At 34.2% G+C, this 19,722-nt stretch overlaps 1 protein-coding gene across 1 annotated transcript in view; it reads left to right on the forward strand.

Annotated features, from left to right (window-relative positions):
• Dhc1 (dynein axonemal heavy chain 1) overlaps nucleotides 1-12,099 on the forward strand; it is a 43,410-nt gene extending 31,311 nt beyond the window's left edge. Inside the window, exons 41-48 of the mRNA XM_089645712.1 lie at nucleotides 56-1,624; nucleotides 1,827-1,995; nucleotides 2,112-2,264; nucleotides 2,378-3,353; nucleotides 3,433-3,589; nucleotides 3,712-3,864; nucleotides 4,820-4,952; nucleotides 11,846-12,099. Coding sequence (XP_089501838.1) covers nucleotides 56-1,624; nucleotides 1,827-1,995; nucleotides 2,112-2,264; nucleotides 2,378-3,353; nucleotides 3,433-3,589; nucleotides 3,712-3,864; nucleotides 4,820-4,952; nucleotides 11,846-12,099 — 3,564 coding nt within the window. The remainder of the gene's footprint in view (nucleotides 1-55; nucleotides 1,625-1,826; nucleotides 1,996-2,111; nucleotides 2,265-2,377; nucleotides 3,354-3,432; nucleotides 3,590-3,711; nucleotides 3,865-4,819; nucleotides 4,953-11,845) is intronic.
• Nucleotides 12,100-19,722: the final 7,623 nt, after the last annotated feature.

The following is a 19,722-nucleotide window of genomic DNA, read 5'->3' on the forward strand; positions in this document are numbered from 1 at the left end:
ATATTTTTTTACAGTTGCAAACTATATTTTAACAGTAATAATAACTGCTTTTCAGATTGCAATGGACGATTTGGCTGGAGCTGAACGGCAATTGGAAGAAAGGGAAATGGCTCTCCGAGGTGTCAAAGAGATGTATGATGCGGCAGTTTCAGAGAAGCAGCGCTTGACTGACGCAGCGAATGTTTGCCTTCGCAAAATGAATGCCGCCACGGCACTTATTAATGGATTGGGTGGAGAAAAGATTCGTTGGACTCTCCAAAGTAAAGATTTCAAAGAACAGCTAGGTAGGCTAGTAGGAGACGTTGTGTTGGCCACGGGCTTTCTGTCATACTGCGGACCCTACAATCAACAATTCAGACAAAATCTATTAACTAATTGGATGAGCATTCTGAAAACGAGAAATATTCCCTTCACCGAAAATTTGAATATAATCAACATGCTTGTTGAGAATTCCACAATATCAGAATGGACTCTTCAGGGTCTTCCAAATGATGACTTATCAGTTCAAAATGCACTTATTGTTACTAAATCTAGTTCATATCCACTACTTGTTGATCCCCAAACTCAAGGCAAAATGTGGATAAAAAATAAAGAAATCTCAAATGAGCTTCAAATTACTTCTCTGAATCATAAATATTTTAGAACTCATTTGGAAGACAGTTTGTCTCTGGGAAGGCCACTATTGATCGAAGATGTAGACATAGAACTCGATCCTGTAATTGATAATGTCCTTGAAAAGAATTTTATCAAGTCCGGTTCCATAGAAAAGGTAATAGTCGGTGATAAAGAGTGTGATGTAATGCCAGGATTTATGCTTTACATCACGACGAAACTCCCGAACCCCGCTTATTCTCCAGAAATAAGTGCGAAGACGTCCATCATAGACTTTACCGTTACCATGCAAGGACTGGAAGATCAGTTGCTAGGCAGAGTAATTCTGATGGAAAAGGCTGACTTGGAGGCAGAACGTGTTGCACTCTTTGAATCAGTAATGAAGAACCAAAGAAGTATGAAAGAACTCGAGAGCAATCTTCTCTGTAGACTGACTTCATCTGAGGGTTCTTTGGTAGATGACGAAGCGCTTATTAATGTTTTACAGATTACCAAAACAACTTCAGAGGAGGTAAATGAAAAGTTGAAAATAGCAGAAATAACTGAAAAGAAGATCATGATCGCGCGAGAGGAGTTCCGGGCGGTGGCGGCGCGGGGGTCTATTCTCTATTTCCTCATTGTCGAAATGAGCAATGTTAATGCCATGTACCAAAATTCATTGAAGCAATTTTTAACAATTTTTGATAACTCAATTACAAAATCTACTAAGAACAGCGACACAGAAGAAAGAATAAATATAATTCTTAAATACCTAACGAAAGAAGTGTGGACATTCACGTTGAGGAGTTTGTACGAAAGGCATAAAGCCCTTTTCACTCTAATGTTGGCAATGAAGATTGATTGTCATAAAGGTCTGATTTCACACGACGAGGTCATGGCTTTTATAAAAGGAGGGGCTTCCTTAGATCTGAATGCCGTGCAACCAAAACCCTTCAAGTGGATTCTTGATATAACCTGGTTAAATCTGGTAGAGATCAACAAACTTAAGACGTTCATAGATGTGTTAACGAAGGTAGGCTCACCTTTTTTATGAATTTACTATATAAGGACCGAAATAAATAATGAAATGAGTAATGTAATTTGATCATACATACGACCTGTGTTTTATTATAAAGTTACCTTTAAATCGGTTGTAATGTATACAAGATATAATAACGTTACAGTTCCTGTTCTTAAAGATGGGATGTTGTGATAAAAACTTAATTAATTTTCAGATTGAAGGCAATGAGCGGGAATGGAGGGTGTGGTACGAAAAGGAAAAGCCGGAAGAAGAAGACATTCCCAGTGGTTATCAGAAGACGTTAGATGTGTTTAGAAAACTTTTATTGATTAGATCCTGGAGTCCGGACAGAACGTTATCTCAAGCAAGGAAATATGTGGCTGGTAAGAATAACATGTATTCAAGTTTTTTAACATGTTTAAATACCTTATTTAAACATGCTAAAAATTGTTCTTTAGTCGTGCTTGTCAGAAAATGTCCCCATTGAAATTATTTGTAGAATCACTGGGAAAAGAATATGGTGAAGGTTGCATCCTGGACTTGGAAGTAACGTGGAATGAATCTGAAGCCAGGACGCCACTTATCTGTATTCTGTCTATCGGCTCAGATCCTTCAGCGCAGATTGCAATCTTAGCCAAGACAAAGGAAATACGTAAGTTGTTTTCAATTATCAAGTTGAATAATATTTTAATATGTTATATAATTAATTTTGCAGAATAATTTATGATCTAATAGCAACATCAATTAAATCATCGTTTTGTTTAGCATTGAAATCCGTTTCGATGGGCCAAGGACAAGAGATAGTTGCGAGAGAAATGATCTCAGAATCTATGAATTCTGGAGGATGGGTTTTACTCCAAAACATTCACCTTTCGCTTCCCTTTTCAACGGAGGCCATGGACGCTTTAGTTGAAACGGAACAAGTCGATAGTACCTTTCGCCTTTGGATGACTACTGAAGTCCACAGCGAGTTCCCCATTGGCCTACTTCAAATGGCAATCAAGTTCACGAACGAACCGCCTCAGGGGATCAGGGCGAGCATGAGGCGGACATACCAAAACGTTACACAAGACATGCTCGATTACTCCGCGCAAAACCAATGGCCTCCTTTACTATACGCTGTATCATTTCTGCATACAGTCTTGCAGGAGAGACGCAAATTTGGCCCGCTAGGCTGGAACGTGCCGTACGAATTTAACCAAGCTGATTTGGCAGCCAGCGTTCAATTTGTCCAGAATCATTTAGATGAGATGGATTCTAAGAAAGGAATATCCTGGCCCACGGTTTGTTACATGCTAGGAGAAGTTCAATACGGTGGAAGAGTAACTGATGACTTTGACAAAAGACTACTTACAACTTTTACAAATGTATGGTTTAGTGATGTCCTCCTGAAGCCGGAGTTTGAGTTTTACACCGGCTATAAAGTCCCTACTACAAGAAACCTTTCTGGCTACACAGACTACATTAACATCCTCCCTCTCACCGACACTCCGGAAGTATTCGGGCTTCACAGCAATGCGGACATCACGTATCAAATAAATACGGCAAAGGGCATATTGGACACGATCTTGAGTGTGCAGCCCAAGGAAGGCGGTAGTCAGGGAGGTGAAACGAGAGAAAGTATCGTGTATCGATTAGCTGAAGACATGCTGGAGAAGCTACCCAAACAGTATATTGCTCACGAGGTCAAGGAATCCCTTCAACGTATGGGAGCTTTCCTGCCCATGAATATTTTCTTGAGGTAATGATATTTTTTAAATGTTTGAGTACATTTTTGTATGATGTACGTTTTCACCGAAAAAATGCGTTTATTATTTCAGGCAAGAAATTGATAGAATCCAAAGAGTAAACCAAACGGTATATTCCACACTTTGTGATCTCAAGCTGGCTATTGACGGAACCATAGTGATGAGTCAGGGTCTAAGGGAGTCATTGGACGCCATGTACGACGCCAGGATTCCAGATAAATGGCAAAAGGTTCAAAATATACAAAAATACATATTGAAAAACCTTTTAATTTTTTAAGAACACATACAAATTCACCAAATATCTGTATGCCTTTTCCTTTTGGGAATCTCTAACATTATTGGTTTTTTCAGGTTTCGTGGGAGTCCGCAACTCTAGGGTTCTGGTACACGGAGCTTCTGGAGAGAGACCATCAGTTCAGGCAATGGATCATCAACGGAAGACCAAATGTCTTCTGGATGACCGGCTTCTTCAATCCACAAGGATTCTTAACTGCCATGAGACAAGTGCGTAGATATAATCACATTGATTACTAACATGAATATCTTCTTCAACAATTGCAAATTCACTTTGAGGCGTCATTTTAATTAAATTAAAATAAATAACTTTGTATATACCACTATTTAATCAAAAACGATCGCATGTTACAGCACTAATGGCTTCTTCATCAAGATACACGTGTAATATTTTAATATGTAAACGTTTATTCTGACGAAGAAACCATTGGTTTTGAAACATGTCGTTATTATTTAATTAAGTAGCGGTGTATGCAGAGTTATTTATTTAATTTAATTTAAAATAAATACATTTGGCTTTCGAGTCATTGTTTTCATTGCAAATGAACAAACTTACTTCAAAGAAAACACTGTTTTGATATCCCAAAGAAAACAATTAAACTAGGCGATTGCACACTACCCTAAAAATAGATTTCAACTCATTGTTTAACTATTCTTAAAAAACTGAAACAGAAAAATTAGAAAAGGATACGGTCACATCTAGGACTCGAACCCAGGACCTTGCCGGGGCAAGGCAAGGGTAAGTCATTATTTAACATTGCATTATTCTAGTAAAAAAAAATAATGCTACTAATATTCATAACTACCACTGACGCCAAATAACTATTAAGGCCGGTTTGTTTCATCTTTCAACCGTGTTCAGAAAACTAGTTTTACTATAAGAACCGAATCATTACAAAATAAAATTTTGCTAAACCACGATTAAAACTGGAGTAAGTGAGTATCGTGAGTAAGTTCTAAACCTGGTCTTAGAAAGATGCAATTATCTCAGTGAGCTTGTTCTATTACACACTCCTTTAATTAGAAAACTTAGGCAACCAACCCGACAAACTAACATAGGATGGCTTCGACCTTTGTTATCTCTGGCCTGATCAAATCATTTTTAACGGTAGCTACACAAATTAGACATTTACATGAAAATGAAGATATTTTGATCTGTTTTCAGGAAGTAACTAGAGCCCACAAGGGTTGGGCGCTGGACTCGGTGGTATTGCAGAATCTGATCACTAAACACAACAAGGAGGACTTGCATGAGGGTCCTCCTGAGGGGGTCTATGTGGCTGGATTGTTCCTTGAAGGTAATGTTAATTTTAAAACGAACGATGGAGGATGATTTTTCTTCTTGCTATTGCTGTCTCACTCTTCTATCGTTAGAGTGAGACGGCAATAGCATTGGTGGATATAGTTAGGCAACAACATTCCGTCACAATATTCACGGGTTCAATTTTCGATCGGAGTTGTACCCCCCTAGCGTGGATCCTTCTGTGATCTTTCAAATCGGAATGATCAATATTATGTTTGGTACACGTACCTGCCTGAAGAAAGTTAGGAAAATGATAGAGACGTTTCTTTGGACAAATTGCGTAATTCCTTATTTGAAATTAAAAATGCACTTTAAGTAGATATGGTTTATAATTAAGTAGGTAGCTTTTCAAATACCTACTTACAAATCTAATGATTTCAGCGGAAATTATGGTTTGATTTATTAAGCAGAGAAAATTATAAACTTGCTTTTAAGGTTAATGTTCAGAGAAAAAAGTTGTTATTTTGTTTAGTTAATATTGAAAGGCAAGATAGAGGGTCGCAGAGGGCCTGGTAGGAGACAAATGTCTTGGCTGCGAAATATATGAGAGTGGACCGGCATTAGAAGTGTGGAGGAGCTATTCCGGGCAGCGCAAGACAAAGAGACATTTTCAAGAGTGATCGCCAACGTCGGGGGGACCTGATACGGCACACAAAGAAGAAGATTTTGTTTAGTACAAATTTGCAGAGTGTGATTAATAATAATAACAAGAATTTATTCCAGAATGTATGCAAGGGTAGTGCAATGCAATACATTCCATATTTGAAATAATATACATAATAAGTAATAAAAATAATAATAAGGTTGGTAATAACATAGGTGATTCCGACAGGCACAAAAAATGGAATTTAAGTGAAAAAAGATAAAATATAAACACAAAAATGAGTGTGAACAGCCGTTTATGGGGGATATTTGCACATCTCCCGTCTCCAGAGGGCCGTCAGAGGGGACTCCATCCAGGCAACCATGGCAGTGATGATAAACGGTGACCGGATAAATCATCAAAATGATAATTCATTACATTTAAAAAAAGTTATATAAAGTCATGGAAAGTGATGAAACAAAAACTTTATTGACTGGGTTAAGTAGGTTAGGTTAGGTTTAAATTATTATTTTTTCATCGTTTCTAATGACTTTATAGCACTTTTTAAAAGTGTTTTGAATTGTCACTGTGTTGAGTTGTCATGGAACCGATTAAAACACATTTGTTTTTACTATAAACATCACTGGTGAACATTTAAAGTTCAAAAATATTGTCTTTTAGTTTCTTTTTTAAAAACATATTTCATTTGCCTAATGATATCATTAGCGTTGGAGTCCGACACTAAAATAACGACTGTCTGTGTCGCCTGAATAAATGCTGCCCTTGTTTATGTTTATAAACGAAATGAATTATGCATCAAGCTTTCTCTTTATCTTAATGATTAAGAATTTCAAAACACACTTCAAAATATTTCGCACGATACGTTATCGGTCTCCGGGAAGTACTCGTATATATTGTTTGACATTTTTAAACAAGGGTTTCTTTCAAAGCTTGTCCCCGAGTATAACGGGCCAGATGTAGCTAGGCGCATTTTTGTTGGAAATCATATTTTTCGAAAGATTGGTTCAGTAAAATAAATGTGTTTCTGGCTGTTGGAAATAATAGTTGGATGAAGTTCGTGGGTTTTTAACGAACAAACTCGAGCGGTCGGAACGAAATAATGTTAGTAATATATCACTAGCCGATTTCAAGAAACTTTAACGATTCTTTTAGAAAATAACAGAGGGCGCCACTTCCGTCTACAATAATCAAACTGTACAGTCATTCAGGTAATAATACTATCAGATTATATAGCAGAGCGACGGTCTCCGTAGTTGAGATGTTACGATCTTTGGCTACGAATCCGTACGTCGCGGGTTCAAATACAGATGTACGCAGTTTAATTTTATTTGTGTTATATCATAATAATATATTAATTCATAAGAATATATAATGTACCACCTGAGTAGTATCACCATGGTGAAAGACCGCCATTCAGAATCGAAATGTTGCTTGAAATGGTTTTAACCGTATTTGGTGACCAGATCTGAATCTGAACCAGATCAGATCTTCCACAACGTCCTCTTCTCCATCTCATTCCCTTCTTTATAACTTCACCCACACAACATGGTCATGTCAGAATTTCATAATCTCACTGGTTTTGCGGTCCTACTCACATTGTAAATAATTTTGAAAAAGCTGAGGAATTTTTTATTATCTGTGGTTTGCCGGACGAAAAAGTTACATTATTAATGAATTTACCAATTGGTATATAAAAATGAAAAGCAGATGCATTGATGATGGTTAAAAAAAATTGTTTTGACCGAATTTTCCCCATCCAAAAAGAGTTATCTTTTAATCCTTATAAAACAAATGTTGTATTTTCTATATAAAAATGATAATATTATATCAATACATATTATATAATATAAATTATATATAGGAAGTATTCGTAGATCTAATCAATTACTTTCTGTTATTGTGCATCAAATCTTCCATCCATAAGCCTCGGAGACCTCTGAGCAACCTCTAGTCCTCAACACCCAGCGCCCCCTAGACAACCCCGTGTCCTCTAGACGCTCACGAGAATCTGGGGGACGCTGACACCCCCACGCACTAGCACCTTTGTACATGGATTCATAACAACAACGAATTCATCAAATATTAATTTTTGCTAAATGTCATCCCTCACAAATAAACATAAAGTGTAATATAATGTAAGTAAAAATATTCCCACTTTAGACATATTAACCCTTCAGTACTTTCATCACTTTGGTACAGTGTGCAATGTTTTCTGCGTATTTAAAATGCGCTATATAAATCTTAATTTTTAATTGTCCGTAAAACAAATATCGTTTTAGAAACTAGATAAAATTATCTTTCGGGTGTATGCATTTAAAATAAACATTAACAATAAAAAAATTAACATCAAATGTGAAAAATTTATCAAGAACGCTAACCACATTTTTACTTAAATTTTTACTCCAATCATAGAAAAATTGAGAGGACTCGATATTTCGAAAACACTTTGTTTTCTTTTGGGAATTTGTAAGTAAACCTTACCTTCTTTTTCATCTCGTTATATAATAAAAAATAAATTAAAAATTTTAAAACTTAAACCGATTGTTACGATAGCGGCGCGAACTATGAATTATTCATTTTGGTTATTTATAGTATTTTATTAATGGATTCGAGTATAAATATTTGTGCAAACTGGAAAGAGTTATTATTTTTCTTTCTAACGTCAAAAAATTTAATTATTTTTGCAAGATAAATAATAAAATACTTTTATATAATAATTATCGACGCCCGGTCATATATGACCATCAAACGCTGGAGGGGTTAAGAATACAGAAGAATGGTGAGAGCGTGTCTGTGTGCCCAATGAAAAGTCAATTTTTCCTTACTTTAGGTGAAATTTTTTAATTTATTTATTCCTTTAGATTTACACGCAGTACAAAATGATAAAAGATATAATTAAAATATTTTTAGTGATTTTAGATTATTGTACCTTATCAGGTCGAAGTTATTGGTTCCTAACTAGGCAAATTATGTGAAAGTAAGTGTGTGATTTGTCTATGTCTATAATATATCTCATTAATGTTATAATTTGTGATGTTTAATCGTTACAATCTTATGATAGAGTCGAACTTGAGCTGTTGTGTATGTTTCAATTGTGTATTAGCAATAGTTAGAATAGTGGAAGATACATATAGTGCGTGATTAGTCTATGTCTATTTATTATGTGACGTTTTTTAACATTTTTTCAGATTCTCCTCTACTCAGTCCAATCAACCATTTAGTTATTATTGGGCCTATGTAGGACATATTACAAGATTTTATGTTTAATTCAGGGGGGATTTTGTTGTACAGTTTAGGTCCCAAGTATGTGTGTGTCTTTTGATACTTTGCCGTATTGCTCGTTGGGATCATAAGGTCATTTCTGGTGTGGCTTCTTGTGATATGTTTATGGTCAATTTTATCAATATTATCTAGATTTTTATGTACATGGATAATAACCTTTTTTATATAGTTTTGACGAACATCAAGTACATTAGTTTGCGCATTATGACTTTAATTATTGATTTCTGGGCCTTCATAAGCGAATCTAGAATTGATCTTCCTGATGCTCCCCAGCCAATGCAACCATACATTAAGAGGGGGTTGCACAGTCCGAAATATATTTTTCTTAGATCTACTTGTCTAACTATGTTTCGGTTGGTCAACGTTTTCAAATTTCGAACTTCTTTCTTGAACAAGGGCCTACGCCATCGTTGGGGATGCTGTGTGTAGGGTATTTTTAGAGAAAGCAAGGAGATGACGTTCTGGGAAGCAAAAAGGTATGAGGTGTATGGGGGTAGAAATATGGGGGTCAATGTGTCCAGGAGTGACGGACGTATGAATCCATCCCTAATACTGCCGTGCAAGGCGGTCGAGAGAGTCCGGCTCCGGAGTCATAGAAGTCAAAAGGTCTCCCTAAACAAGTCTCTCCACCACGCAGTAGATGGGAAAATGCATCCGCTGCCAAGACCCAGACAAATCTCACTCCATGAACCCGGGCACTCCTGCTAAGTCCCCAAACGTAGCAAACCACTTTTGTTTGGGTGGTATTTGTCACATATGGATTGGGAGTCGAAAGGTCTTATGTAAATTGGTTACATTAGTTTTCTTTCACATCGGCATAAACCACTTTACTAGTAGTTCTGTGAACACCGGACCTCGCGTCAAAAAATACGTTTCTAATTTTCTCTTATTCAATATCATCAAATCCAAATTTCACTCTAAAATACTTAAATACATAACTACTTAGTTTAACTTATAAACCAAAATTTTGTGTACCTACATTAAAAAAAATCAAATTATACAATCTCCTAAAAAATGTCACTAGGTATCTCAATTAAACTAATTTTATCAAATTTTCTCCAAGAAGGTAGGTAGGTACCATACCGTACAATTGATATGAAAAAAATGCGAATAAGGAAGTCAAAATAGGCACGACGATTTAACATTAAAATATTTTTACTGAACCATTAAAACAGCCACCATCAAACGTAATGTACAAACAAATTTACAGAAAGACTTAATGCTAAATGGTCGAGATAAATTTGAAGAACTGTTTATTTTGACTGGGGTGGTACGATTTTCGGATCGATCATTTCTCATGAACATATTGCACATGCGCCAATATATTTATGCGGACAATATAACATGGGCTGACACTGGGGACTTGCTACATACACCCTTGAATCCGATCAATAAGTATGCGCTTCCTTATTTTCTGCATCTGAGTACATTGTTATTTATTTATTCCAAATTCCTTAAAATATTGTACTTTTATTAATATTTAAGTCACAGCCATGTGGATCCAATGTTGGTTATATTAAGTCCTTCGATCCAAAAATAGGAAAATCGTTATTAGATTGATTATTTATAATTTATTACGGGTACCTAGTTGTATCTTCGCTTTTAATGCTTTTCTATCTAAATTTAATTATTTTTTTACTTCTAATCGCCTTTGGTACATTACTTTAGTATATAAATGAATATATAATTTTTTCGTTAAATTTACAATTTGATTTTAAGTATAAAACAACATAAATTAATGGCATGATTAGTTTCTTTGAACAGGCACTGCCTAGTTAGAAACTAATGTCGACTAGGCCTGTGTTGCAGCTTATCCTTGAAGTACGTTTTTATTTTATTACTCTTATACACACATCCAATATTCTATTAGGTAAATTATTTTGCCTGATATGTTACTTATAAGTTTTTCTGTGTCAAATGTACAATAATATAACATACAAGTATAAGTGAGGCGTGTTGAAACAAAGACAGCAATCTCAACTTCTTTTCATATTGAGTAAAATGCAATAAATGTTTTTTTTGTATTTTTCCAATACCGTAACTATAAAGTATAGTTTTTGTTAGTAAATGTTTCCTTAAGTAACACTCTGTGTACATTTTATCCTTACCTTAGGTGTAAATGTGAAGGGAAAATCTTTGGCTGCAACGTGAAAAATTTGGATATAACAGTGTAAGTATGTCCGACTGTCTATGGAGCATTTCACCTAAACACGTAGACATTCGGACGTTCTAATGGTGCGTATACATTTGCGAACCGAAACGCGAACCGAGCCTCAAATTACGGGAAAGGAACAAGGTAACTGCAAGTGGCGTTTCGCGCCATTTGCAGTTGCTTAGTTCTTTTCCCATAAGTTGAGGTTCAGTTCGGCAGTTCGGCTCGCGGATGTATACGTAGCATTACACTGCTATATCTACTGCTGGTTCAAAGCTTTTCACGTTTTTGCCAAAGATTTTTTTCCTTCTCGTTTACACTTATACTTATACCCAACTTTGGTGAAACATACAAATCACATCACGATATTATTTTCTGATCGGTTGAAAAAATCTTTTAAAACTTTCTTTAAAGTTGGTCACAGACGATATAACAACATAATATTTGTGGGCTTGGTCTATGGTCTTTCCCATTGAGAATACCACAAATTATGAGGTTATGTTTATCTCTCGTTAAAATTATATTACCTAAGCAGCGGTGTTAATTTCCATTATTTCTTCAATGCCAGCCCTCAGACTATATCGCAGGCCGGTCTAAGAATGTGAACCCAGCGTCCTATAACTTAGTAACATTCATTAGAACTTTTTGAAAGTAAGATTGTTTCTTATTCATCGTTTAGAAAAGTATGATAGTGCTAACCACTGATTCGTTGTGCTATCTCATAGTGCGTTAAACCTATTTTGTAAGGATCTCGTTTGAGAGGAGGTGAAGCAAGCTAATTAAGTCCACGCCCACAGTCCAAGTCTGTTTAGTGCCTTACACACAATATAACGTAAACCATATTTTGCAGGGGCGTCACTGGACAGAAGATGCGGCAAACTGATCGAGTCCAAGCCCAAGGTGCTGTACGAGCAGATGCCGGTGATATACATCTACGCTATCAACACCACGGCCGGCAAGGACCCCAAGCTGTACGAGTGCCCCATCTACCGAAAGCCCCAGCGTACCGACCAAAAGTACGTGGGGTCCATCGACTTCGAGACCGAGCAGAACCCGCGGCACTGGGCGCTACGCGGAGTGGCCCTGCTGTGCGATATCAAATAAATATAAAATATAAATAACACTGTTGACCGACTCAATAAAACTTGTTAAAAATAGTACTTCTTATTTAGTTACAAAAATGTTTTACACTACGTAAGATAATATGTACATGCTACATAAGATACATAGGTTACAAGAAAGTAGTTGGTAGCAGAGATGTGCAAAATGGGTACCTAAAACCATTTGAAATGCAAAATGGAAATGGGTCAAAACTTTCCATTTGAAAATGCAAAATGGTTTTTAGAAAAGCATTTCAAATGCAAAATACCTATTTTCAAAATGCATTGAAAATGCAAAATGGTTTCTCAGGTCAAACAATTAAAATAATTATAGAATTTTTAAACAATTTTGTCATTTAATAATAGACATCAATGTAGAACAAACATATTACATGATGGTAAATCCAAAAACACCACGACTACAGATTATGAAACCAAAAAAAAATTGCGCGGGACTAATGTTGCCAACGTAAAAACATAGAAACTGCTATCTAACATTCAATATTACAGCGTCATGGCCTCATGTTCAGTATTTGAATCAGTATTTTTTGTAATGGTAACTCAATTGCCAGGGCTCCTACCAGGGAGCAACTTGATAAATATAAATTATCTCTCATAGCGAGGTTGAGGACCGACTGATATTTGGGGCTTATGAAAAAAAGATTAGTAGAGATAGTAGGAAGAATGTTGCAAAAAAGCATTTAAAATGTAAAATGCATTGAGAAAAGCATTTAAAATGCAAAATGGAAAATACCCATTTTGCATTTTACATTTCCATTTGAAATGGATTTATTTGAAATAAAGCACATCTCTGATTGGTAGTTAGTGAATGCGGCTCGACGCGAAAATATCAAATGGTCACCTTCACTTTGAAGTGACAAATAACACGTGACAAGCGGTCCGATGAGATTAGTTCTTTGACATTTTGCGCGAAGTGAACGCGGCGGACAATGGACAATTATTGTCTATTGAGTACTAGATATTATTAAAATGTCTTAAAAAATATAATATAAAATTTTAATTAACTTCTTAAGTCAAAATTCCTCAGTAGAAATAGGTTGTTCAAAATTCCGGAGTTCGAGCGGGCGGTGGCCACGCAAGGACAGCTTAATAAGGGTGGAGATGAAACGAAAAATCAGAGTCGCACCCGATTTACACATTCGTTCCGAGGAAAAAATAATTGAAGAATCAGAAATTTTCAATAATAATGTGTAATTGTTCATTTTATTCATTTCATTAGAGCTAAAGCTATGTACCGACGCTCGTTCATGCTCGATGGTTTTGTGTTCATTCGAACATGTCACAACGTGTGTAGGTACCTTTTTGCTCGATGCTTTTTTGTTCGTTGTTGAGTCAACGGCTCGACGCAAGAGAGATTTACGGAGAGTGTTACCAAGTTAGCATATTATATGCTAAATTTGGCATAATTACTCCATGTTTAGCAAAACTATTATGCTTTTAGCATATAGCATATTTATTTGGCTTATTTTTACAGAAACGTGAAAATAATAAAAAACCATTTTTTTACTAACAAAAATGATATCGATTGAAAAACTGGTGTCTCAATGGAGAAACATAGTTCACATTAAATGGGAATCCTTGACTTCCACTGTAGAGTTTTGGAATGAAGTCATGCAATATAAAGATGCAGCTAATAATAACCCATTCGGTGATTTATGTCAGTTTGCAATGTCTATTTTAACATTGCCGCATTCAAATGCGGACATTGAACGTGTAATTAGCCAAATGAGTCTGATCAAAACTAAACTCCGAAATCGTTTAGCGGTGAGAACCCTGAATGCCATTCTGTACGTGAGATTTGGCCTAAAGAGAGCAGGAAAGTGCTGTTATTCTTACACTGTTCCTGACGAAGTACTACGCTGCATTGGTACCAAAGAAAGTTACGACTCCGTCTCTCAGCCTTCCACATCAGCTGCTGTTAATGAAGATGAAGATATTGATATTTTATTTCACTGATTTTATTTCTAAATTAAATTTATGTTAGCTTTTTTTTGGCATTTTCTAAAGTAATTTAGCATTTTTCTGGCATATTTTTCCCATCACTCTATTTCTCAACAAATACAAAATTAAATTTATGTTGCCTTTTTTTTGGCATTTTTTAAAGGAATTTAGCATATTTCGGGCATATTTTTCCCATCACTCTAGCATATATTGAAGTAGTTGAGTTGGCAACACTGTTTACGGACCGCAATTCTTGCCCGATGTTCGGCAGACAATAACGTTTTGACTTGGCGTCTTGGTGGTATATGTAGGTATATACCACCAAGCGTGTGGACGCAACGACGAGCATAAAAATACGTGTGTAATAAATATTGACTCATCTCATTTTGATTCTTACACAAATCTTCAGAAGTGTAACAAAATGTCTACTTGTCTCGTAGTGTCAATATTATATTAAAGGCAATATTTATGCGTTACACAAGTACATTCTGGAAATTATTATCATCTTTAAAGGTAATAAAAAAAAATAATTTATGCAAATTTATTATGTTTACAGAGTAGGTACCTACGTTTCAAGGGATTATTTTTGTCTCAGTTGTGCGTATTTCCGCCCTTTAGATAAACAACGAAATCAACAGTAAAACGCCATTATTAAATAATAAATAATAATAACCACATAAACGTCAGTGAGAATTCTCGTAGAGCTGAAGAAATTAGAAGATAAATTGAGGTGGCTAGTGGTTCTCGCACTGGGAGTCAATCTAAGATTAAAAAAGGAAAAAACAAATTTACTCATACATAAAGGATTTTTTTTTATTTATACATAAAATATATTTGAATACAGTTTTTTACATGGTTTTCGACTACCACACTAGACACATGTCCGTATTATGGTAGTCGAAATTTGTGTTTAATTATATAAATGTATAACATGTTCATTTGTTAATATATTATTTTGTGAAATGCAATGTATTTGTAAAATAGGTAATACTTTAACTAAAAATAAGAAAGAGATGAAAATTATGATAAATTAATTAATTATTTTAAAAATAAATTTTGCAGAATTTAAATGAAACAAAAAATAATAATAAAGCAAAATGAACTTAATTTAATCATGTCAGGCATTTTTTAAAATTGTTCCTTCCCTTCATAAATAACCAATTCTGAATATATAATATTAGGTAGATGATCACATACAGGAAAGGAGTTAAAGTAGGTGAATCTTGTAAAAATAAAGATAAAAATAAAAATAAGTTAGGGTACAAATAAAAATAATAGAAAATGTTAGGGATAATAGAAATAAAAATAAGAATAATCGCATCAGCGTATCATATATAATCTAACGTTGGTCTTTTCCACTAAAAATATATATTAGATCTTAAGGAATTTCATACTGATAAGATTTGGAGATAGAAAAAGCTCAATTTACACAAGAAACTGTTTGATTCTTTTTTATGTTGATATATAAGTAACATATTTAGTAATCTACTCAATTATAAATATAATTAAGATCATAGAAAAAAATATCTGTTGATTCTTACAACTTAGTACAAATTTGGTGTCAACAAATCTAATAGTCGCTATGTGTAGCTAACAAAATCCAATGGTTTGCAAACTCGCAGGACTCGCTTTCGGGTAATAATAGGCTAATAGGTGAAAACATGACAAACTGCTTTTCTCAGTGACATTCTGCAAGGTAATAGTAGCAATATTCTCTTTAATACTGTTGGAAGGGTATACATAAGCATTACAACACAAAAACTTAAGTATTCTTATGTGGTCGTCTCAACTCAATTATGCGATCTAAACACTGTTAAATCTATGTACATCAACCACGGCAGTACTGGAAGCTACTACGCCTGGTTTTATGTTTTGGTTTTTTTGTCTCACATCCAGAGAGGTAAGATTTAAATTATTGTTATTAACCTACCCGGATTTGTGTGTTATTGATTATTTTCCACTATTTTCCAACGAAATCCATTTACATTATCGCATTACCTTTATTTGTAAAATATATTGTTAATGCGCACTTTGTTGTAATCGAGTGGCTTATTTTATTAAAAGGCTGAACCTTGTACCTACGTGGAATCTGACATATTGTGTCAATAGGCGCATAAGTCAATGGGATTTTTTTTAAACTTCTAATTCTATAGAACCTCGAGATTTATCAGCGACTGAAAGTCCAAACCCGGCATTAATTTTCCTAATATTATGTTTTGCACGAAGTTGGGTATGAGAATATGTTAAAATATGATGCCCAAAGTTGATGAGCTGCCTCCTCAGGGTTGAATCATAGGAACCCTAGTTTTGATCTTCCTGATGACTTGGACTTCTGCTCTGCGCCAAACGATGTCGCGAAAAGGTGTTTTTGCGGACATAATCTGTTTATGAGAAAACTGCTTGGTATTTTGGGTTCAAATCCCGTTGTGTTATTTCAGATATAACTCATTAAAAATAATATACAGTATATTTGCGGTACGTTATAGAGTGGAGAATATTCTCAGTATCGCCCTGGTGTAAGACCACCATTCAGAATTGAAACGTTGCTTGAAATGGCTTTGGTCGTGTTTGGTGACCGGATCTAAATATCCAGGTATTTCCCCACCTTCCTCTTACCCATATCTTTCCGCCCGCTACCTTCAGCCTCACAAATACCCCAAATGGGGATGCCAAGTCTCACTGGCTCCAGCCGTTTGGCACTCTTAATTAGGTTCCTGTAATTAAGGTTAAGGTACTGAACAAAATCAGAAAGACGGAAATGTTATTATTTTAGTGTTTTATAGATGTATAATAATTGTTATTTTATCAGTTTTTCGCTATTTTATAATCGTTGGAGATTATTGCAGCACATTAAAAAAAGTTTCGAAATAAGATATAAATACTGAAAAAAATTTTGAAAAACTGAAATAAGGTAAATTTAAATTTTTTAATATTTTATACATTATAGCAATAGGAGTAGCATAAGTAAAAAAAAGATATAAAAAATAAAGTGTAGGTACTAAATTGGAAACATCTCTCACGGAAACTAAGCTCTTTTACCTAACGTATATTTTGACCATTATTTTTTTTTTTCTCTTTCGGGAATACGATATTATTTTGTAAATATGTTTGTAGCATTAGAAATTAGTTATACGACTAAATACACGTAAGTATTAGTAGAAAATTTGAAAATTTGTTGTGTTATAATTTTATTTAAGGTGTCGTTTCCAATATTTATTAATTTCTTCCAAAGGTTTTTAGCAATACAAAGAATGTGTCTTTACTGGGGTTGTTGGAGTACCCTTCGATAAGGCCACATGGTTTTATATATGTCATTTTATAAAGATATTTTGTGTTAGTACATTGAAATAAAACACATTATTTATCCGCAATAATTATTGGCCTGAATCAACTTTATACATTATCAAAAAATCTCCCGAGAAAAAAATACATGCTATTCAATTATGTTTATTATTATTATTATCTTATTTTTTCAATTTATGTACTTGTTTCAGGCTAATAATTATTACTTAAAAATAATATTTATCCATTGTGTTATGCTTAAAAATCCATGTCTTTTAAAATATTAGTTTATCATTAAAAATAATAACATAATATATTACACAATAGGTAACCAATACATGTAATGTAGGTAAGGAAAAATATAAAACATAAAAAATACATTCTAGAAATTAACATTTAACATTTTTTTAAATAACATAATATATTACACAATAGGTAACCAATACATGTAATGTAGGTAAGGAAAAATATAAAACATAAAAAATACATTCTAGAAATTAACATTTAAGGAAACATTATGGACTGTCGAATGATGTATATTGGATTTATGTATGAAGGGATAGGATTTACAAGACCAATACAGGTGCATTTTTAGTTAAATTCACTAAAACACTTCTTTCATTATATTGCATTCGAAACGGTTTTCGAATTACAGCTTTGGATGAACATGAATTGTGGACTGTGTAGTGAATTTAAAATGATACGAAATGTATGATGTTTACTGGGTGATAGTATGTATAAGGAAGAACAAGGTATGGAAATAAAAAAAGGGAGACCAATCACTTACCAAGAAGCAACACACAACACTATATAATTTATAAGACTTCCACCACGATTATTGTCACCACAATACATCGAATGAATACTTAAATGATAATAATAATAATAATAATATTAGATATATTACGTATTAGATCTATCAAAAAAATTATATATAAAGATGCAAAAGTCGGTCATTTTGAATACATGTAGGATAACAAAAGATTTTTTAAATATTTATGTTGAGGGATCAGTAGGATTTATAGGCCCTGTTAGAAGTTCTACCGAGCCGAACCCTCTGATATGAAAATATCTGGAGACGGTGAATTATTTTCCCATTTGATCTCTGGTGATTTGACATGTTGTTCTTGTATTGTTTTGTATTTATTTTGCTTATATAATGCACTTACATAATGTTGATTGACTAGATGATCATTTGTGGAAAAGTGAGTGGAAGGGTTAAGTTTTTCCTTTGGGGAAGATTTAACCCGGACAACTAAATCGGAAGTTTAAAATAATATTACCATTCGTTATTTCGGCTACTGGCATTATACCTAGCTCTCTAATTAAAAAATTAGGCGTATTAGATCTATCAAAAAATTTATATATAAAGATGCAAAAGTCGGTCATTTTGAATACATGTAGGATAACAAAAGATTTTTTAAATATTTATGTTGAGGGATCAGTAGGATTTATAGGCCCTGTTAGAAGTTCTACCGAGCCGAACCCTCTGATATGAAAATATCTGGAGACGGTGAATTTTTTTTTCCCATTTGATATCTGGTGATTTGACATGTTGTTGTTCTTGTATTGTTTTGTATTTATTTTACTTATATAATGCACTTACATAGTGTTGATTGACTAGCTGATCATTTGTGGAAAAGTGAGTGGAAGGGTTAAGTTTTTCCTTTGGGGAAGACTTAACCCGGACAACTAAATCGGAAGTTTAAAAAAAAAAAAAAAAGAATTGGATAATTTGTAGAGCGCCGTTTTTGTGAAAAATCACCTCAAGGGCTGATATTAAGCAATTTCTTCTTTCAAAGATTATGTACACGATAACCACAAACAACTTTCTTCTTGTACTTCAAAACTCTTTTTTTTTTCAAATAAAATGCACTTCAATTTCATTGTTTTTGCTATTGTTCTAAATTTCAAATCTTCTCCAGCAAGGTGATGATTAGGAACCGTAGGCTGGGTATAAACTGGATAAATAACATTACAGTAAGAACTATACATATTGTCATTTCAAAACCAAAATTTATTTCTTGGACCATCTTAAACCAATACATACTTCAAGTCAAAACTTTTCTTTAAAACATTTTTCATTTGTTTTTTTTCTTTTTTATTGGTTCTATTCATCCACAAAATAATTCTGAAAGTCTGATTTCTTTATTTACCTATATTTTCGAATTTGTAACACAAAGAAATAAAGTAGCATATATCGGTATTGGATTTTGATACAAAAATAATGTTTTAGTTAATTGTTAAGAGGGCACCTGGAATGAGACAATCCAAAGTACTCATAAAAGAACCAGACCCTAGACGAACCAAGAAACTACTCGATATGGACAGAAACTCGCTGGGGGAACTAGTAGGACTACTAACGGGTCACTGCCATCTCAGG

Source organism: Hesperophylax consimilis, chromosome 23, assembly GCF_061612785.1.
Source record: "Hesperophylax consimilis isolate HC1 chromosome 23, BYU_Hcon_1.0, whole genome shotgun sequence".
Lineage (NCBI taxonomy): Eukaryota > Metazoa > Arthropoda > Insecta > Trichoptera > Limnephilidae > Hesperophylax > Hesperophylax consimilis.